The sequence below is a fragment of the Panicum hallii genome, chromosome 1, assembly GCF_002211085.1.
Source record: "Panicum hallii strain FIL2 chromosome 1, PHallii_v3.1, whole genome shotgun sequence".
In the NCBI taxonomy this organism is placed as follows: Eukaryota; Viridiplantae; Streptophyta; class Magnoliopsida; order Poales; family Poaceae; genus Panicum; species Panicum hallii.
This window is the reverse complement of record NC_038042.1, coordinates 22,296,055-22,318,509: the sequence shown is the minus strand read 5'-3', so window position 1 is coordinate 22,318,509 and position 22,455 is coordinate 22,296,055. Positions and strand designations below refer to the sequence as shown.

The 22,455-nt window shown below is 47.8% G+C and overlaps 1 protein-coding gene across 1 annotated transcript; it reads left to right on the top strand.

Annotated features, from left to right (window-relative positions):
• The first annotated feature begins 17,249 nt into the window (after positions 1-17,249).
• On the top strand, positions 17,250-21,182 carry LOC112893100. The gene is made up of 4 exons (XM_025960269.1): positions 17,250-17,597; positions 19,704-19,783; positions 19,868-19,926; positions 20,522-21,182. The coding sequence occupies exons 1-4, from the start codon at positions 17,310-17,312 to the stop codon at positions 20,824-20,826; spliced, it is 732 nt and encodes a 243-aa protein (XP_025816054.1). The 5' UTR covers positions 17,250-17,309; the 3' UTR covers positions 20,827-21,182.
• Positions 21,183-22,455: the final 1,273 nt, after the last annotated feature.

Genomic DNA, 22,455 nt, shown 5'->3' with positions numbered 1-22,455 from the left:
GGGTTAATTTCAGACAAACACAAGGACTCTTTAGCAAACAATGCCACGGCCGAAGGGGTAAGATCTGTTCTGGCTCTTACATCCAGATCGGGCGGCTCAGATCGCGGCTCGGTCCACGGCTCGGTTCACGGCTCGGTTCAACGGCTCTGGAACGGCGGGGGGGTCGCCGGAGACGCGCTCCCCGCGGCGGCGCTTCGCCGGAGATGACCAATCTCGGTCATCTGGGCCTCATTTGGGACAAGGCCAAGCCCTGGAGGACGGTGACGGCCCGGTTAATCCACCTGAGCTATCAGCGTGGCGGATCGGGGCTCGGGTCGACGCTCCCCACGGAGAGAGCGGCTCGGGATCGCCGGCGTGCCGTGGATGGGTGGCTGGGGTGGTTTACAGGCTACCAAATCTAGCGCAAACGACTACCCGAGATGACGTATTGCTCACCGAGGCAGGGATTGGCCGGAGGCGGCGTGCGGAGGCGTCGCTGGTGACGGCCGGCGGCGGAGGGGGTCGGGTTCCCGTGGAGGAGGATGATGCCGGGGTGGCCGGGCCCTCTGGATGGTGGAAATTGCTCCGGGAGGTTCCTGCGAAGGTGATGGGGGTGTCAGCACGGCACAAGGGGTACAGGTGGCCGGCAATTTCACAGACGAAGCTCACCGGCGTCGACGGCTCGGGTTCCAGCAGAGGCAAGGCGGCGGCCGCGGTTAGGGTTCTGGGTCCAAATGGTTGGGGGCTGCTCTTTGTAGGGCGGCGGCGGTCCCACTGACGTGCGGGCCCGAGGCGAGGGAGCTCGCCGGAGATCTCGGGGGAAGTTGAGCGCCGGGGAAGAAGAAGGAGAGGGGGAAGGGCCGACAGGTGGGGTCAGGCTGAGGGAATGACTGAGAAAGGCAAGGAACGACTGAGAAAGGAAAGGAATGACTGGGAAAGGAAAGGAATTACTGAGAAAATAAGGAATGACTGAGAATAGAAAAGGAATTACTGAGAAAGGAAGGAATGACAGAGAAAAGAAAGACTGCGGGAGTGACTGAGAAAAGAGAGAATGACTGAGTCACTTTCCTGTTTCCACTCAAATCTATTGGAATTCAGTTCGAATTTGAATTCAACTTGTATGCACTCAACCAAATAAAACTTATGCACCAGCATGAATGCACAAACATGTTGAACCTAAAATAAATTTTAATTCTTTATGTTTTTAAAATTACTTTAAATGCAAGGTAAATTAGAGAAAACTCTGGAAAATTTATTTAAGCCCAAATAAATTCATTAAAATTTAAGGAAAATACCTTAGGGTGTTACATATGGTGGTTTGTATTGCCTTTGGTGTAGTTTAATCTAGAGATCTTGTTTTGAGAGGGGTCCCTGCCCTCCCTTATATATCCGGGAGGCCAGGGTTACAGAGATACTAACCAACACCAGCTAAGGAATCGTACCAGAACATGTCTCGGGTAGATTCCTTCTGTATCGGTTAGCTCTATCTCCTACTTAAACGGGATAAATAAGAGATAAACGAGATAAATAAGAGATAAGACGGGCTTAATCTTTTAAACCTCTTTAAACTATATTATGTACACAGTCCCGTGGCCCCGGGTCTGACAGCCGGGGACGGGTCCCATTCCACGGACCAACCATCGGGAAGAGCATAGGGCCATGGCATGGTAAGAGTAGGGTCTTCGGAGACATTACCTGAAATAAAGTCATATTGCAAGGCTGAGTACTCTAATACTCAGCAAGGCTTACCCATTTCATGGTATACTTAGCCATGTAACTAGACTTATGAAGGCTTATAATGGTTATGGGTTTAATTTCACCTGAAAAGCAACAAAGAGTAGATCCTTAATTCCAAATTTTAGCTTTCAGGTTCTAGTTGATTATTCATTCTAAGTAAGCAACTATAGCTACTCAAACATGGTAGAACTTTCTCAACAAACATCATTTTTCATCATCATTAAGTTGCTCTTATTACTCTATGTGGCAAAGGGATCAAGCAGTCTCAATCTCTGCGAGAAACGGACGATTCCTGAATCGAATTTCAACCCTTGCAAGGTAAACCTAACTCACACGCTTGGAACACCGACAGGTCATTCCGAAGCAACCGTTTGCCTTTCATTCCGGGTCATGGAAAAATGCCACCACAAGCGACTGCAGGACTATACGCACATTCAATGTACAGGACATACGTCTACAGCGCGACTGTATGATTGTATTCCCGTCTGCTTTGCAGAACATACTCCCACACGTCGGTGCGTGTAAATATATAATAAAAGTCAAGTGGTGGGGGACGAGTCCACTTTCCGGGCCGATTGGTTACTAGGCTTACCGCGTACCATATTTCACGGTATGTGGCTAGTACTTTCGAACGCTTAACCGCCACTACCACACACTGCGACCTTAACCAAATTCATCAACACAGACGGGGTAGCATTCCTTTCCATGATACTGCACGTAACCCCATCCGTTGTCCTTATAGTGATTGCAGAATTGTAAGCAATCCCGGCGACGGCAAGAAGAACAAGCCAGCGGACAAAGAACCCGAAGAGGATGACCAAGGGGACAAATCGCACAACGCGAAGTTCCAGGATGCCTCAAAGACCATCAACGTCATCTTTGAGGGAGATGGAGACTTCGGTTCTAGGCAGGAACAGAAACTGCTTCTCCGGGAGATCATGTCTGTCGAGCCGGTGGTACCACGACCACTCCGTTGATTGGAGGTCCCTATCTTGTTCTCACGCGATGATCAGTGGACAAGCCTCTCGGAGCCTGGTAAGTTCCCCCTAGTCCTGAATCCGGTGGTTGCAGAAGTCAGGCTCACCAAAGTGCTCATCGATGGCGGGAGTGGTCTCAACCTCATCTTCGCCAGCACTTTGTGAAAGATGGGTCTGGACTTGACGAACATGCTTGTTTCAAGCAAGTCTCCTTTCTACGGTATTGTCCCAGGTAATGTGGCGTATCCACTTATGTCACACCCAATTTATAAAGAACATAAATCGAGCAATCATATATGTGCCAGGATCAAATCACGCATATATACAACAGAATCATCAAGATATCATAACACATATCACGAATAACAATAACATAAACCGTAAATGAATTGTTTTATTACAACCGAATCAAGAATCGGTTCAAGAGTGCGGAAGCGTAAAAGAGATACATGTAGAACTGGGCGCCACAGGGACATCGACTTGGAGACAAACGCCTAGGAGTCGTCGAAGCCGCTGACGTAGTCCTCCACGTTGCCGGGCACTGAGCAGCAGTCGAAGATATCCAAGAGAACAGAAGAGTAGAGAGGCAAGTGTGAGTACAAACTAGTACTCAACAGGTATAACACAAACTATGAGGCTCTAGGCTGGCTGACTCAACTGCATTAGCTTTTAGTCTTGGCAAATTTTATTAAAACGATTTGCTACAAGTGGATGAATTACCATAAACCCGAGTTGCATAAGAAATTAATCAATATTAATCAAGAACTACTGAGAACTATCCAAACCACCAAGATAACCCCACTAATCAGACGGAGGATCTGGGCCGCTCATGACTGTGAGCACAGGTGATATATCAGTTTTACACTCTCGAGAGGTTGCACAACTTTACCCACAAGTCATGAGCTATGCTAGTTGTTCATCACACTTCCTTAGGTGAGATGGCTAGCAAGCACACTATGAGACCATTACAAAGAATCACGTTGGTAAGGTGTAACCGCTAAGGATTCTGGATCAGCGACGATGGGGCCCACCTCCGGGGGTACAAGACACACAGCACAGACCAAGCCGGAAGAGCAGGGACCATTGAAGCTTACCACCCCTCTTGCCCACGTAGGTAAGTTACTCCCGAACCAACACGACCTAATTAGTAAGTCAAGACCGTCCCATTCCAGTCTTGTGGTTGCGCGGTTGTCCCAGGTTGTCGCTCTATGAACCGGTCCTTATGGAGAGTGGCCAACCAAGCACTAAGCACCGTGCTGGCCCCCTAAACCATGTTTCTAACAAAAACATCTTTTAACGAGACGTGAGCCGCTCAAGCACACAGCACAGAGGGCCACTCTCAGAATTAAGTTGCATATAACCATTAATCAATTTAATTAAAAAGGACCGAGGGGTGTGAGAGCGCAGCACCTAGCAAAACTAACCACAATGCAACCCAAGGATATATATATATAAGGATAAAGGTGGCTAGGAAATCCTTATAGGCGTGCAGAGTTAAAATGCAGTATGAAATTGTATTTAAAAGTGATAGGACATTCATGTTATACTTGCCTTCCTCGAAGTTCTCCTGCTGCTGCTCAAAAGTTTCAGAAGATGGTGGCTCCTGGTACTCGTCCAAAGGCTCAGCGTCTACTCACGATCATCAAGCATAGTCCACACATACACACATGCACAAACAATAGCAACTATAAGAAAACAGTACACCAATACAATAGAATAGCACCCAAAACTGGCCTAGAACTATTCTACATGTTACAACGATCGCGTGGATAATAAGAGCGCTTAAATCGGAGCTAAAACGCAAAACCTAGGCTAAAAACAAGATTCAGGGACCTATTTGTAAGAGAACTAGGGTTCTAAGGGGTTCTGCGCAAAAACCGAGGACCTAAACCTAATTAAAGGCTAGACGCAGGGGCTAACAGGTGAAAACATAGGGCATGGACTGCGGGCACTAAATCCGGGAAGCTCAGGGGGTCAAAATGGAAGAAAAGGACCTATCTACAAATACTTTTGAACTAGAGATGGACGGCGGGTTAATTCCTCAAAAGAGCAGGGGCTCTTTAGCAAAAGAAACGGCTGAAGGGGTATCTCCAGATGTGAGCCGCCGGATCTAACGTCTACGGCCCAGATTAGATCCTAACAGCGAAACGGTATCTACGCGTATCGGCCGTCGGATCTCGATCCGGCGCTCCAGACTCTCCCTTAGCCCGGATCTAATACCTCCCGTTGGATCGGAGATGGACGGCCCAGATTTAAAACCCAGAGTGAACCGGTACGCGTGGATTCTGTCCGTTGGATCCAGATCCCGTGGCTCAGATCTAACCCAACCGCGATCTAATCCTGGACACTGGCTGCGGATCGGACGGCTGGAAAGGTTTGGGCGTGGGGTGGCGGCGCTGGGTCCCCGGAGTCCAGCATCCCGCGGTGGCGCTTCGCCGGAGACGGCCCAACTTGGTGCTCCGGGCGTGGTTTGGGACAAGATCAAGCCCAGGAGGTAGCGTGCAACCCAGCGAACACACCTAGACGCTCAAGAAATCTGGTTAGAGCTCGGGCTGAGGCTCCCCATGGCGGAGGCGGCTCTATATCGCCGGTATGCCGTGGTTCGGTCGCTGTGCGGGACTCAAGGTCACGATGCCTAGCGCACAAGGGTCCGGGGGGTACTGTATTGCTCACCGAGGCTCGGGTCCGAGCAGGGCGGTCGTGCAGAACGTCGATGATGAAGTCCTGCGGCGGCGCACGGGAGGAGGTCGGGGACAAGATCGACGTGGGCCGTTCGGGGTGCCTGAGCGCCACGGGTAGGCGTGTGGAGTCCCTGCGAAGAAAAGGGAGAGGTCAGTCCGGCCAGAGCGGCACCGATGGCGGCCAATCGCCACGGTGGCGAACTCACCCGAGACGGTCTCCGAGCTAAATTCCGACGTGCGCAGGGGCGAGGGCTGGGGCCGGAGTGCTCGGAATCGATCCTGGGCGTGAGATGGGGCTTCCGCGGCGGCTCAGGTGGGCTGTAGCTTGACAGGACGGCGGGCCCACGGCGGAGCAGAAGGTGCGACGCGGCGGAGCAAGCAGAGGCGGTGGCGGCAGCGCTAGGGCGTTGGCGGCGGCTGCGGAGATTAAGGTTAGGGTTCAGAGGGGTTTGGTGCTGCTACTTGTAGGGCGGCGGCGCTACCTTGGCGTGCGGGCCCGGAGGAGGGAAGGTCGCCGGGGATCTCGGGGCCGTTGCGCGCTGGGGAAGAAGGAGGGGAGGGGGAGGACGGGGGAGCTGCCAGGTGGGGACAGCCAGTCAGCGGGAGAGAAGGAAGGGAGGCGCGCTCGGGCGGGAGCTGGGCTGGCTGCTGGGCCGAGCCGGCCCACGCGGGAAAGGAGAGGAGGGGAGAGCTGGGCCGCGTGGAGAAGAGAGGGGAGAGGGCTGGGCTGGGAAAGGTTTTTTTTTGGGCTGCCCTTTCTCTTTTCTTTACTTCCCTTCTTTTCTTTTTCTACACTCAAACCATTCAAACAATTCTATTTGATTTCAAAAGAATTTGAATTCAAACCCTATATACTTAACACAAATAAAACAATGCTCCAGCATGAATGCACAAACATGTTGATCTTATAACAAATTTTATTTTCTTGTGTTATAAAATTACCTTAAATGCAAGATAAATTAGAGAAAACCCTGGAAATTTTTTATTTAAGCCCAAATAAATTCGTTAAAAATTAGGGAAAATTACATTAGGGTGTTACAAACCTACCACCCTTACAGGAATCTCGTCCCGAGATTCGAATAGGCTAGCTAGCAAAAAGATCGGAATACGTCTTCCTCAGCTCATCTTCTCGCTCCCAAGTAGCCTCATCCTCCGTGTGGTGACTCCACTGAACACGGCACATCTTGATCTTCTTATTTCTAGTAACTCTCTCGGATGTCTCCAGAATCTTCACCGGATGCTCGGTGTAGGTCAGATCCTCCTGCAAATCTAACCCTTCTAGCGGTGCTTGCTCTTCTGGCACCCTCAAGCACTTCTTCAGCTGAGACACGTGGAACACATCGTGCACCCCTGAGAGGTTGGGAGGCAACTCCAAACGGTATGCCACCTCACCCTTCCGTTCCAACACCTTGAACGGACCGATGTATCGAGGGGCTAGCTTCCCTCTCATGTTAAACCTGCGGATTCCTCTCATCGGCGAGACCTTTAGGTACACATGATCACCCACTGCGAAGGCCAAATCTCGACGACGAACATCCGCGTAGCTCTTCTGACGAGTCTGTGCGACCCTCAGATTCTCTCGCACCTACTGTACCAGCTGTTCTGCCTCCTCAACAATATCTGGACCAAATACCTGCCTCTCGCCAATCTGATCCCAATACAGCGGAGTCGTGCACTTCCGACCATATAGGGCCTCGAAAGGAGATTTCTTCAGACTGGCCTGATAGCTGTTGTTATACGAGAACTCTGCATACAGCAGGCATTTATCCCAGCTGGTACCATACTGAATAGCGCAGGCTCGAAGCATATCCTCCAACACTTGGTTGGTTCTTTCTGTCTGCCCATCTGTCTGAGGATGATAAGCGGTGCTGAAACGCAGCTTCGTATCTAACGAATCATGCAACTGCTCCCAGAACCGTGAAGTGAACTGAGATCCTCTGTCAGATATGATCTTCTTAGGAACACCATGCAGACAGACGATCCTGGAGATGTACAACTCTGCGAGTCTAGCACCGGAGTAGGTAGTGTTCACCGGGATGAAGTGGGCAACCTTCGTCAACCGATCCACTACTACCCATATGGAGTTGTACCCTTTCTGAGTACGAGGCAAGCCAACAATGAAATCCATAGTGATCTCCTCCCATTTCCACTCTGGAATCTTCAATGGCTGCAATAACCCTGCTGGCCTCTGATGCTCTGCCTTGACACACTGACAAGTGTCGCAGATAGCCACGTACTCCGCAACGGAACACTTCATTCCATACCACCAGAACTGTTCCTTGAGATCATAATACATCTTCGTGCTGCCCGGATGAATGGAATATGCCGTATCATGAGCCTCACTCAAGATCAGCTTCCTGAGATCCGCTACATCCGGCACACATATCCGACCCTTGTACCACAAGGTACCCTGATCATCCTCTCTGAAATTAGGTGCCTTGCCAATCTTGAGCAGTTCACGGATCTCCTGCAGCTTCTTATCTTCTTTCTGATGCTGCCTGATCTCGGCCTCTAGAGTGGGTTCTGCCTCGAATGATGTACCCGAGGTGTGATGCAAGAAACCCAGACTCAACTGCTCAAACTCCTCGCATAACTCCTGAGGCATCTAAAAAGCCATGGCCATGTTAACATAGCTCTTCCTGCTAAGAGCATCTGCTACAACATTGGCCTTGCCCGGATGATAGTGAATCTCCAGGTCATAATCCTTGACTAACTCTAGCTATCTTCTCTGCCGCATGTTCAGCTCACTCTGCGTGAAAATGTACTTGAGGCTCTTGTGATCGGTGTAAATGTTACACCTTTGCCCAAACAAGTAATGCCTCCAAATCTTCAGGGCATGCACAACTGCGGCTAACTCCAGATCATGAGTGGGATAATTTAGCTCGTGCCGGCGCAACTGCCGTGAAGCATAAGCTATCACTCTGCCTTCCTGCATCAGGACGCAACCAAGACCATCCCTCGAAGCATCACAATACACTGTGAACCTCTTACTCTGGTCCGGCAGAGTAAGGACTGGCGCTGTAGTTAACCTCTTCTTCAACTCCTCGAAGGCCTTCTGACGCTCATCAATCCAAGAGAAATCCACTCCCTTCTCTAGCAAGGAAGTCAAAGGCTTTGCAATCTTGGAGAAATTCTCAATAAACCTCCGATAATACCCTGCTAAGCCCAGAAAAGAGTGGACTTCCTTCATTGTCTGTGGTACCACCCAGTCAAGCACATCCTTTACCTTTCCGGGGTCCACAGCTATACCTCCCTTGGAGATAACATGACCGAGGAACGGAATCTCGTCAATCCAGAATTCGCACTTGCTGAGCTTGGCATACAGCTTGTGCTCTCTGAGCCTCTGCAACACAAGCCTCAGATGCTTCTCATGCTCTGCTTCTAACTTGGAATATATCAGGATATCATCAATGAATATCACCACAAAGGTGTCCAGATAATCCATGAAAACCTTGTTCATCAGATGCATGAAGAAAGCCGGAGCATTGGTCAAGCCAAAAGACATGACCGTATACTCGTATAGCCCATACTTGCAGGTGAATGCCGTCTTCGGAATATCCTCAGAACGAATCTTCAGCTGGTGATAACCCGAACGCAGATCAATCTTCGAGAACACACAAGCACCCTGAAGCTGATCGAAAAGATCCTCAATACGGGGCAATGGATGCTTGTTCTTGATGGTGACTGCATTCAGATCCTGATAATCAACGCACATTCTCTTCGCGCCGTCCTTCTTCTCTACAAGCAATACAGGAAAAGCCCAAGGGGAGAAACTGCGACGGATATAGCCCTTGGCTAGTAACTCGTCGATGGTCTTCTTAACTTCCTCATGCTCAACGGGTGCCATACGATAGGGCCACTTAGCAATAGGAGTTGTGCCAGGCAAGAGATCAATAGAAAACTCAATGTCGCGATCAGGCGGCATACCTGGCAAATCATCCGGAAAGACATCCGGAAATTCAGACACCACGCGAATACCATCCGTGGGTCTAGCCTCCATCTGATGAAGAAATCCAGAAGGCTCTGTAGCACCGACAGTGACCTCCTGACCATCCGGTGCTGATAGAAGAACAGTCCTCTGAGCACAATCTATCCGGACTCCCCACTTAGCAAGAGTCTCCATCCCTAAGATCACATCAATACCCTTGGTGTCTACCACCATCAGATTCGCACTGAACTCTACCCCTCTTATGGCCACACTGACTCTGGGACAGAAGTTATGAGACCTCAACTGCCCTCCCGGTGATGATACTAACATGCACCTCTTTAATGTGCTAGTAGGAATACCATGATGCTCGACAAAAGACTGGGTAATGAAGGAATGCGTATCACCAGTATCAAAAAGCACTGTAGCAGGATGGGTGTTGACCATAAACGTACCAATAACCACGTTAGGAGCCTCGGCCGCTGATTCGGCCGTCACGTGGTTCACCCTGCCCTGAGCTGGGGCCTTGGGCGGTGCTGCACGCCCCTGCTGTCCTGCCTGCGCCTTCCGAGGACAGACGTTGGCGTAGTGCCCCGGCTCGCCGCAGTGGAAGCACACTCGCGGAAGTGCAGCGGCCTGCTGCCCAGGAGGAGTGGGCACTCCCTGCCTCGGAGCTGGTGGAGCCGGAGGCGCTAGAAGCCTCTGACCCTATCCTGCCTGCTGCTGAGGACGAGGAGGAAACTGTTGCCGCTGCTGGTATTACTGGGGCGGCCTCTACTGCTGCTGCTGTGGATGCTGATATCGGGGGCGAGTGTTGCTGCCCGACGAGGATGGAGCCATCTTCCTCTTCTTATCCTCAATCTCCCGACGCTTACGCTCGGTGTTGAGGGCAGCATCAACCAGATGGTTGAAACTGTCGAAGCGGTGGTTCAGCAGCGCATACTGGATGTGATCATCCAGTCCCTCCTTGAAATACTCCTGCTTGTCGCTATCACGGGCGACGTCAGCAGGGGCGTAACGGGCAAGCTGAAGGAAACGGTCACGGTACTCCGTCACCGTCATCGATCCCTGAAATAACGAACACAGATAACAAGGATAGAAATCGCTCAATATGTCAGGCTTACGAAAGAGATCAAGGATAGATCGAAGCTCAAAAGAAGTTGCCTGCTTAAGGGCACGGAACTCCTTCTGCTTCATCTTCATAATCCCTTCAGGAATATCGTGGCTCCTGAAGCGCTCACGGAACTGGACCCAGGTGAGAGAGTCGCGGTCCTGAGCCGGGTAGGACTCCCACCAGTCAAGAGCTGAGCCTCGCAGCTGCCCTGCTGCGTACAGAACCCGCTCCCGGTCGTCGCACTGCGCAACAACCAACTGGCGCTCCACCGAACGAAACCAGTCGTCTGCCTGTAGTGGGTCCGTGGCGTGAGAGAAGGTCGGAGGATGACCTCTCAGGAAATCCGCACGCCGATCATGGGGCTGAGGCGGCGGTGGAGGTGGTGGCTGGGCGTGGATCTGCTGCAGAGCCTGAACGGTGTTGTTCAGGGTCGCCATCATCTGCATCTGGAGCTGGAAGAACTGCTCCGGGGTCAATGGTGGTGGCATCGGCAACGGCTGACCAGTACCCTGGTTGTTCTGCTCCTGCTGGTTAGAACCGGAACCGATGCACCTGGTGTTCACCATCTGATTGCAACAAACGAAATTCATAAGGAAAAGATATTGCACAGCTGAGAGGATGAAACCTCGACAGGATATGATAGAGAGAAAAGAATATAGGTTTTATCCCCCAACGATCTAATTCAGTTTTATTATTTTGTTCAGGTTGTGTTAGGGTTGATTTGCATGAACAAGTCTCAACTACTAGACTATGCAATCAACCAAAAATCCAAATCAAACATTTGCACAATAACAAACATTCAATATTCACCACTTAGTCGAGTTTATCACACTACTCGACCAACACACTCGTTCTAGCGTATTTTCATAGGGATAGCCTAAACTTATATATTACAAGATTAGACGACTCAGGCCAACATCTATAGAAAACTCAAGCTGTTTCTCAGGAAAGATAGGGGAGAGATGGCAAACCAAGGGCTTAAGACTCAAGGAATAGAAGCAGAAAATGGTTTTTCAAGATTTGCGGAAGCAAGGCAAGAGAAAAGAAGTCCTATACTCGTCCAGATCTATCTAGGCTTCGTCCTACAGTCAATATGGCTCTAATACCAATCCTGTCACACCCGATTTATAACGAACATAAATCGAGCAATCATATATGCGCCAGGATCAAATCACGCATATATACAACAGAATCATCAAGATATCATAACACATATCACGAATAACAATAACATAAACCGTAAATGAATTGTTTTATTACAACCGAATCAAGAATCGGTTCAAGAGTGCGGAAGCGTAAAAGAGATACATGTAGAGCTGGGCGCCACAGGGACATCGACTGGGAGACAAACGCCTAGGAGTCATTGAAGCCGCTGACGCAGTCCTCCACGTTGCCGGGCACTGAGCAGCAGTCGAAGATATCCAAGAGAACAGAAGAGTAGGGGGAGGCCGTGCGGTGCCGCGTGAGTCGAGAGATGGAGAGTGACAGCCGGCCGCTGGTTGGGTAGTGCGGTCTCTGTGGGCTTTCGTTGGGTGGCGGCGTGACGGCTGCGGCAAGTGGGAGGTGCGGAGACCGGGGGCTATGACAACAGAGGGGGCGACGGCACCGTGAGTTGGCGGGTGCGAGTGGGGGTGACGGTGGCGGCGAGCACGGAGGGAGAGACGGGCGATGGCGGCAGCGAGCGGGGGAGAGAGAAAAGGGCGACGACGGCGGAGAGCGGGGGGTGAAGACGCTGGCACTGCGGCGGCGGCGGCTGCTGGGGTGGGGAGAAGGGCGTCGGGGCGGAGCGAGGGGGAAGACGGCGGGCTGTAGAGAGGGAGAGGGCATCAAGATGGAGGAGATGGAACCAATGGGATGTATGCAGGGTGGGGCGGTTCAGGGAAGGGTGTGGGAGGGATCAGATCGCACGTGAAGAATCGGGTGGCTGATATGCGCCAGACGACGGATGAGACGAAGGGGAGGCGACGTCGATCGCAGGGGGCGTAGATGATTGAAAGTTTTGTCTCCTTTAGCCTTTTTTGTAGTAGAGATTGCCATGGCCTCGCAGGTTTTCTGTATGTGCTTTTTTTAAAGTAAACTGCCTGTGCTAGAGAAAGCTTCTCAAGTCACACTCCTATTGGAGCTTTCTTTCCAAGTTCGAGATATGCAAATTTTAGTTGCATTCTTAGCCGGTGGATAAATTTTAATGTCCTGCTTGTAGGGGAATGGAGTGTTAAGTTCAACCTACTTGAATAGTAAGAAATTTCAAATGGTAGATTAATTGAAACCAGATTCACAAATAAATTTGAAAATCAGAATTATTTTTGGAATAATTCAAGCTTGGAATTAATATTCTAGCACATATTCCCGAATCCGAAATTCAACATCATATCAGCTCAGTAGCTCACAGCTGACTGTTGAGGTACGAGCTTTTTTAAAAAAAGGGATAAAAAAATAAAATTCGAAAAAGGGGAGTCGGATGGGAAAAATTCGGAAAATGGGTACCTCCCGTCCGTTGATCGGGCAGGAGGCGTGGGGCCGGGGAACTCCCGCCCAACCAGCGGGTGGGAGGTTCCAAAAATATTTCGAGGCCCCTTCCGAGGGCCTCTTCGCGAATAAGAAAAGTTTCTTATTCGCGAAGAGGTCCCTGAGGCAGGCATCCCGCCCGGCCAGTGGGCGGGAGGTCCACCTTTATTATTTTTGTTATATTTTGTTGGTTGGAATTGTTATGTTTTGTTGGAATTTATGGTTTACAAACTATTTGAAATTCAGAATTTTTTCAAATAGAATATTTATTCGCCATACTCTTTTGTATACATATAAAATTTTAATTCAATTTTACGAAGAAGATTACTATATTTAAAACTCGTATGAAGATGGTTAAACGATAAAGTTTTGCAACATAGAATCAAAATATTACGATAGTACGATACGTCAACCAATTAAAAAGAAAATAGTATCATACAAAAATAGTTTAAATATAAAAAGTCCACCGAATTAGGAGTATCTACCCCGCCTGTCCCGGACCTCGCGCTCTCTTCGTCCTCCCCCCCTAGTCCTAGCCCGTCGGCGTATGTGGTCCTCCAAGTACGTAAATGCATCTGGAGCACGGTGAGGACGAGGCGGAGGAGGTGCAGGCGTGAACGGGTCATCCTGGGACTGTGCACCTGGAGCGTCATATGTCTGGGAGGGACCAATGATGTCAGGCCCGGCGCCGCCGCCCACCAAGTCCGACCAAGTGGCGGAGCCGCCCTCCCAGTCATCCCAGTTCGGCACACCGAATGGACCACCGTGTGCAGAAGCTCCCATCGACCATGCATGCTGAGTATAGCCCTGAGAGTACGGAGCAGCTGGCGTCGAACCCGACGGGAGAGACGTTCCTGGAGCATAGGCGCCAAACGTCTGAGGCTCCATTCTTGCAAGAGGAGGTCCCATTGCTGTCGAGTGCATGACTATAAAAAAAAATGAAATTAGTCGTGTAAATCAAAGGTGATCGAAATGGCAATTATAAAGGACTTACAGCTTGAACTAGCGGCAGTACCGCTGGACGCTGTGTGCGGTGCTGCAGAGGTCGACGGGCCAGCTGTGTACACGTGGGCGGACGCATGAGATGAACTGGAGGCCCCTACGTCGTCTCTGCCACAACACGTCAGTGCACGTAACGCTCGCATCAAGTTGTCTTGAATCTTACGCAAGCTATCTTTGTACTGTGCCTCCGGTACACGTACTCCACGTTCAAGCAACGTGATCTGAGATGAAGCTTCGACCTCCACGAAGTTGATCAGATCGATCTGCATACGTAATGGGAAGCAGAGTAATATTGTTATCGATCTTTTATAAAAAAAGATTTAATAATTCAAGTTGCGAAAGACGTACCGCGCCACGCTGCGCCTGATCACAGTATGAGGGATACGTGTCCGAGATGGTCGGCTGGTGCCGATGCTCCGCGTCATCAATACGTGAAAGAGTGACGTACGGACGCGTGCGAGGGAGGTACCAGCGGGGGTATGCGCCGTATGACGCCTCCGTGTGTGGCTGCGGCTCGTCCCACACATCGTCACGTGCGTCAAGCCACCCTTCTACGTACTCCTGCAGCTTGACGACCCAGTTGACCTCGTTGGCATGATATCCCCTGCGCGAATATCTGTTGCAAACATTTGAAAGACAACATTACTTTATGATAACGATTACATAATTAATACAAAATGAGTTATCACAAACTTACTCGTGTACGTTGCGCGGCACGGCCTGGAACGCTCGAGGTAGGAGAGGGAAGTGTTGTCGTCGCCCGAACTGCCTCATCACTCGCTCGACGCAGTACGGCTCGACGATAATATCGAACACTAGGTTTGCCTTTGTGAGCCAGTACGCCTCGTCACACGTGCAGAGGGAGGACAACCCGTGCGGCGCACGTGTCTGGATAGCTGCAGCGGTGTACGAGGTCCAGATGACATCCTGTGACCGCATCCGATCAAATTCGGACACGAACTGCGGGTATGCTTTTCGGACCTGCCGATGTGCCCAGCTCATCTGCAAAATTACACAACTGCATCAGTACTTTGCATATACAGAAACGTACAACAGTAAATTAAAGAGCTTACCCGTCGATCGGTCCAAAGCGAACCCATCGTGGGGCTATCCTCGTGCCACATCCCATACATCTCAGGCGGATAAGGCTCCTCACTGATTAGGGGGCGTGCTATGGCGAATCGCTCATACGACCATAGCTGCAGCAGAAGTGGGCAGCCTGTGATGACGGCGGTCCTCTCCGTCTTGAAACAGGCATGGCAAAGGCCTCGGTATGTGGCAGCAAGCACTGCCGATCCCCAGCTCCACCCAGGTACCTGGCCCGGCTCTGCATCCGCAATCGCGCGCGCGTACTGGATGAGAACCTTATCCACATAATTCCCGCTAGAGTTGCAGAAAAGAGTCCAGCCGAACAACCACAACAGATATGCCTCCAGGCAGTGCGACACCTCGTACTGCCCAGCCAGAGGGTGGAGATCCTGAGCCTGAAATATATTTGTTCAATGCTTAGAGGTAGTCACATATGATTCAATTAAATTAATTAAAAATATTTGTACTTACCCTAAATTGTATTACCCAACTCTTGGCGGGGCCGGACGCGTTCGGTACGTTCACAAAAAGTGGCGGGTTCACTGGAGCAAACCGCTCCTGAAGCTCCGCCCTCCAGAAAGGTGGCACGGCAACCGGGCCAACAGCTTCACCCGCAATAGGAAGCCCGAGCAGGTACGACACGTCCTGCAACGTGGGGGCCATCTCCCCGCACGGCAAGTGGAACGTGTGCGTCTCCGGACTCCACCTGTCTGCCAACGCCACAAGTAGAGAGCGGTCCAGCTGCATCCGCTTCTTGGCGCCACCGTCTTGGCCGTCGCCGGCCTGAAGCATACGTGCGAGTGGCAGCAAACCAGCCTCACGTAACCTGTATATTTTGCATTATGGTTACAATTGTCGTACAAGCTATACATTAGTTCCGTAAAAAAATACAAAATATCACCTATCAAGCCAGCGGTCGTCCAGGTGCAACAACTCCTTTGCTACACGAGGGCGCAACTCGTGAAGCTCCTGCCCCTCCACCGCTGCCAGGTACGACCTGTGCCGTTCGTCGGTGTTCGCGTCAAGGAGCTCCGGTGTCTGCGCCATATCTACATGAAAAAACTATTGAATTACTAAAAACTATTCAAAATATAACTACCCTAAGAAATATTCCTAAAAACTATTGAAAATACTAAAACTATTCAAAATATAACTACCCTAAGAAATATATCTAAAAACTATTGAATTACTAAAAACTATTGAATTACTAAAACTATTCAAAATATAACTACCCTAAGAAATATTCCTAAAAACTATTGAAAATATTAAAAACTATTCAAAACACAACTACCCTAAAAAATGTATATAAAAACTATTAAAATTACTAAAAACTATTCAAAATATAACTACCCTAAGAACTATATCTAAAAACTATTGAAAATACTAAAAACTATTTATAATAGAACTACCCTAAGAAATATTTCTAAAAGCTATTGAAAATACTGAAAACTATTCAAAATATAACTACCCTAAGAAATATATCTGAAAACTACTGAAACTATAAAAACTATTCAAAATATAACTACCCTAAGAAATATATCTAAAAACTATTGAAAATACTAAAACCTATTTAAAATAGAACTACCCTAACAAATATTTCTAAAAGCTATTGAAAATACTGAAAACTATTCTACACATAACTAGCCTAACAAATATTTCGAAAAAACAATTGATAATTATACGACTATAACGAGAATATACCTCCAAACCGACGTGTGGATAGGGCTTCGCCGCTTCCTCTCCTCTCCTCTCTTCCTCTCCTCCCTTTCTTTTTTTGTTGATTTTTGCTGAATATTATGAGAATTAGGTGGTGGGTGGCGGGCTTAAATAGTGGGGGGACGTCCCGCTCGTTGGGAGGGCGGGATGCCCCTCGGGGGAACCTCCCGCCCGTTAGGAGGGTAGGATGCTTCTCGGGAATCCTCCCGCCCGTTGGACGGGTGGGATGCCGCACCAGGGGCCTCTTCACGAATAAGAAAAGTTTTCTTTCGCGAAGAGGCCCCTCCCCGGGGGCCTGTTCGCTTTTTTTCGACACCCCGCCCGCTGGATGGGCGGGATGTCGCCTTCCGCCTGTTGATCGGACGGGAGGCACCCATTTTTCGAATTGTTCCAAACTGGCACCCCTTTTCGAATTTAAATTTTTTTAACCTTTTTTAAAAAAGGTCGTTGAGGTACACCGTACACGTCGGTACAGCGTCACTTCAAAAAACTACGACGAACAGTGTGATTGAGCTGCAAACCAGCCCAGCCCAGCCCAGCCCAGCCCGAAAAACCCTTTCCTCGTCGCCTTCAGTGCTCCGGCGATGCGGCGGCTACCGGTGCGATTCCTGCGCTCCGCCGCCGCGGCCGCTCGCCGCGCCCCCGCCGCCTCCCACGGAGGCTTTCCGGCCACACCGGCGCTGCATCCCGCGGCTTCTGCTGCAGCGCCATCTTCCTCTTCGGCCGACCTCTCCCGGTGGCCGCAGCGGAGGGGTTACTCCCAGTTCGCGAGCGGGTTCACCCCGCTGAAGCCGAAGCCGCTGGAATCCATCATCGACGTCGAGCGCGCCAAGGGCCTCTCGCCCGAGCACCTCGTCGCCGCCTGGGATGACGTCAGTCCCTGCTCCCCCTTATTAGTCGTTTCCTTCTTTCAATTCGTGTTAAGAAATTGAGGAGCTCCGGCGTCAAAATAAAAATAAAAATGAGGTCCCGTCTGGTGACCGTGTAGATAAGCATCAAAATGTGATATTCTGTTTTGCACCCTTGGTACTTAGTTCAAGCAGTTTACTGGAGACGATTTGTTTTTGTCACGTATCCACATGATCTGTTAAAAAGGAAGAGATGAAAGGAACCGAATATCCATTGAAATATGCAGGCCTTTATGTTGCGAATTACTTTCTAGGATCTTTGATAATGTGGATGAACTAAGAATTAGATTACTGCTAGTGCTAATGGAAGAACATATCAGGCAACCCTACAAGTGGATTTATTTTTCTCCTTAAAAATGGGAGTATATGCATATTGCATAACAATGATATTTTGTCACTGGTAAACTTGCCCATTTGAAAATTATTTTGTTGAATTCAATTCGCATGCACTTAAAATAATTGGAGTAGGATAAATTGTGCTAAGAAATTTTCAATGTACCTTTTGAGTTTTCACTTCCTCTTTATTTGGCAGCGTTTTTCAAACTGTTATGGAACACTAGCTGCATGTGCTATGAGCCTTTGACATCTGATTGTGCTTGTTTTTACCAAATGGTGGAGGGATTGGCCAGGGCTGGCTCTACGATTTCGAGGGCCCTTGAGCGAACCAGCTATTATGGGCCCTTTAGATTAAATATATTTTTTGTTTATAATATGATAAAAAAGATAACAATACTAATAACACATATTTAATTGTGAAGAACAATGTTGATAGTACAAACTAAAAGAGCGGTAAAATAAAACTAGTAGAATTACCTCAAATAATAACTGAGCTTCATAACTTCAAAAATAATAATGCTTCAGTTTTTCAAAAAAAAAACCTTCTTCGAGCATTTTTTTTGATGCGATTCAATGAATTGCTCATCTTCTTTTCTCTTTTTCCTTTTCTGAGATACTGTACTTCTTAGGTTACATTCTAACACCTAAATTACAAAGGAAAATAAACAGTGTAACTATAAGTTTAAACCTAGAAATCTAATTATCCAACACAGCCATGAAGTAACAAATTAATCACTCACTGATGACTAATCAGAGCAGATGAGGATGAGTAGGATTTGCTGATCGTGCGGATTGCCGATTTGTAGTTGTCGATTGCAAAGCACTGCTGCGCTGGAGCGGACGAGGGTTGGGGCAGGCGAGCGGAATAGCAGATGCGAACAGCCGCGAGGCGCAGAGGGCAGACTCGCTAATCGCCAGGCCGCCAAGGGACAGGGATGACGTTTTACTTTCCTGTATGTGCGCGATCAAGCCTGATTCATCGTCAGCTATTCTAATTTCCATCCTAGGCAGCCAGACTCCCACAGTCCCACCTGTCTAGCGTATCTGTTGGACTACTAGGCCTGCTGGGCGCCTGGACCTCAAGTACAGACGTACTATTTGTGTGCAGGGATAATAAAGAAACATACATGGTGCTGGCCCCCCTCAGCCATGGGCCCCCGGCGGTCGCCCCTCCCACCTAGGCCCAGAGCCGGCCCTGGGATTGGCAAATCAGCAGTGGCTCAACTCTAGGAATCAAATTAGTGCCATATCCTTAATTGTATTCAAAGTTAGATAAAGTTATGGCAATACTTTTAATAACAGCACATTTTGTTTTTACCTTTCGTTGTAGAAGTTTTTGTGCCACAACCTGCTTTAGAGAAACATCATGTGTTGATGATAGGAGTAGCAATGTAATCAAAATCAACACACTTCTTAGATGATTCTTGATTTGTTTTACCATAGGATGTAAAATATAATGCATGGTTTTCCTCTACCCCTCTCTGTCTATGTGGTGGGTGGGTTGAATTTTATCTGATTAGGCTAATGTTGCAATTCCAGCTCTATTACATTCACCTGTTATCCCCAAAAGAAAAACCGGGTTGAATAAATATGACTGTAATGTGCAATTGATATGGTTTAATATTGTTTTTATTATGAATTATCCTGTTAAAGAATTATTTTTCATGCTAACTATTGGATTTGTCCTGATATTTGGTGTTGTTGCTTGTTTTTTCTTTTTTTTCTGAATATCAGTATCATTTGGGAAGAGGTCATATAGGTGCATCTATGAAAACAAAGCTGTACCATCTCTTGGAACAAAGGTCATCCACATGGTATTTATTCCTCAACTATGAGTTATTAGTTGCACATTTTCTAATACCAATGATTTTTCTGATCTAATTTTGTTTGTTCTGTAGTCGTCACTTTGTTATTCCTTTGTGGAAGGGAAGTGGATACACTACTATGTTCATGCAAGGTTAGTACTAAGTTATTTGGTGGATATTGGAATTATGTTTAACCTAGTCATTTTTTTTGTATTTCTCCCCATTAGTTTAGCAATTAGTGGTACAAATATAGCTGGCTTTGATCATTTTAAATTGTGCCTCTTTATTGTGGAACTACATATACTTTGGGTAAATGGACCCTTAAAATACAGCCCCTGCAGACTGTAGTACAAATTGTAGAAGTAGGGAGTTGAATTGTGATATTGACATCAACATGGCTGATATTTCTGTGCTTAGGCTCAAGATAATGTGCTTGTATTATTTTTTATGTGTTGCACAAATCTTAATGCACAAGCCAAGGGTTAATTCTAGCTAGTAACAAGTTCTATGACTAGTTCATCTAAATTCAACCATTTAACTCAAATTCTTGGTATCCATATTCTTAGGGTATTGGAACAAGAAATTATCCTGCCCTGTAATGGTTGAACAATTGCCATCGCCTACTGTTCTGTAGCACATTGTAGTGGGGGTCTAATTTACTTAAGAATTGGTTCACTAAATTTGCAATGTTATTTTTTGAACATTCTTGGACTTAATTTGTTCTTCCTTTGTGATTCTATGTCCCAGTCCAGATACCATACATGATCTTCACAGGACTTGAAGACTATAAAGCAAGAGGCACTCAAGCAAGCCCTTACTACACAGTCACCCATTACACAGAGTTTGCAGAAACCAAGGACATGGTGCTTATTCGAGGAGATGTTGTTTTCACCAGCAAGCTAACTGATTCAGAGGCGAAGACCCTGTTGGAGACTGCTCACTCATTCTACCTGAATGATGTGAGGTACAAACTCATGGAGCGCTTCAACAAAGAGACACACGAGTTCGAGTTCAAAGATGTTCTTCAAGTGCTTGATATGCCAACCATGTGACCAGTTTAATTCCCAACCAACAGCAAATATGCCGATAGCAAATTGCTTTTTGTCACCTCAATTTGGCACTGCAGATTGCTTTCTTGTATCATCGAAGGCAGTAAGATGGATGCACTAGATATGCTCCTGACGTCATTAGAAAATTTTGGGGATTGTGCTAAAGCAGATGTGGACTTGAGTGCCAGGAGAAATTCCCTAGCTATTGCCTTTGTTTCTTTCTAGCAAATTAGATCCATAACAACAATTTCTTGCCATGATGTATTGTCCTTTAATAAGTTGGTGGAAACATAAAGTTGTTCGTATGTGGCAAGGTCGATGGCAGCGCAAATAAAAGGTCAGCGTGAGTTTGTGCTGAAGTCAGCCCGTTTTGTTGGGGAAATGAGCTGATACGTTGGGTTTGGTGCTTTGGACTTGATCTGGCTTTTGTTGAGCGGAAAAGGGCGGTTGCAGTTCTGACTTCAGGTTTTGTGAGATAGCGCTACATGCAGCTGGGGCGGAAGCCCGGTGGCCATATTTAGTGCTAAGAATTGTGAGTGGAAGTAGCTGAACTGATTAGTTGGAAATGTGACGGAACAAGGAGGCAGCTGGCAGCCTAACGAAACCATGTCCCGCGTGGTGATTTATGATCGCATAAGCACAATTTGAACAGATGCAGTCTGAACTTTTTGGTTCATTTTACTACCCAAACAAAACAATACACTCTGCTTACCTATGAACCAAATTTTGACTCAATTTATTTCTTTAAACTATTTCAATTAGCCCAATCTGCACTAATAAGATTTATATTTTTCCTCTCTGTTGAAGTTAAGTTTTTATTTAAATTTAAATTTTGTTTGGGAAACCGAGGACATCATAACCTGTGTTTTTTAAAAATATACTAATGCCTTTTTTATGATTACTTTTTGGGTTAGGAGTAGGACTGGAAAAATTGCTCATGACTCGTCAGCTCGCTCGACTCGTAGCCGGCTTGGCTCGGTCTAATTCCTAACGAGCCGAGCATAACTTTATGCTCGTTAGTATAACGAGCGAGCTCCGCAAACTGCTTGCGAGCCGAACAAGCTACGCGTACAATATGATTTCCACCTACGTTATAGGCCGTCTAAAAATTAAGACTCGGTATTTCCTTCGTACTTGTCTAATGTCCATTGAATGGACCGATCAATTTTGTAACAGGCTAGGTTGTGGGTATATGTTATTAATGAAACATATATGGTTGATGAATCATGAAAGTATCACCAATGGAATTATATATGGTCTTGAAAGTATGAAAATAGAGCCATATATTATCCTAATATTTTTTATTTAATATGTATAGATATATATCACCTCGAAGAGTATGTCAGTGTTTGGCTCGCAAGCTGCCCGAGCCGGCTCGCGAGCCGGACCGAGCCGAGCCGAGCAGGCTTTTATGCTCGTTAGGATAACGAGCCAAGCCGAGCCAGCTCGTTATCTTAGCGAGCCGGACCGAGCCGAGCCGAGCCGGCTCGTTATCCTACCCTAGTTATGAGCATCCAGTACTAAATAGTAAATTAACATTGAGGATATAAAATTGATGAAAAAAATAGCGAAAAATTCAATTTCACCTCACAACAATATGACCTTGAAACTCACTTGTAAGCGGATAGTGAA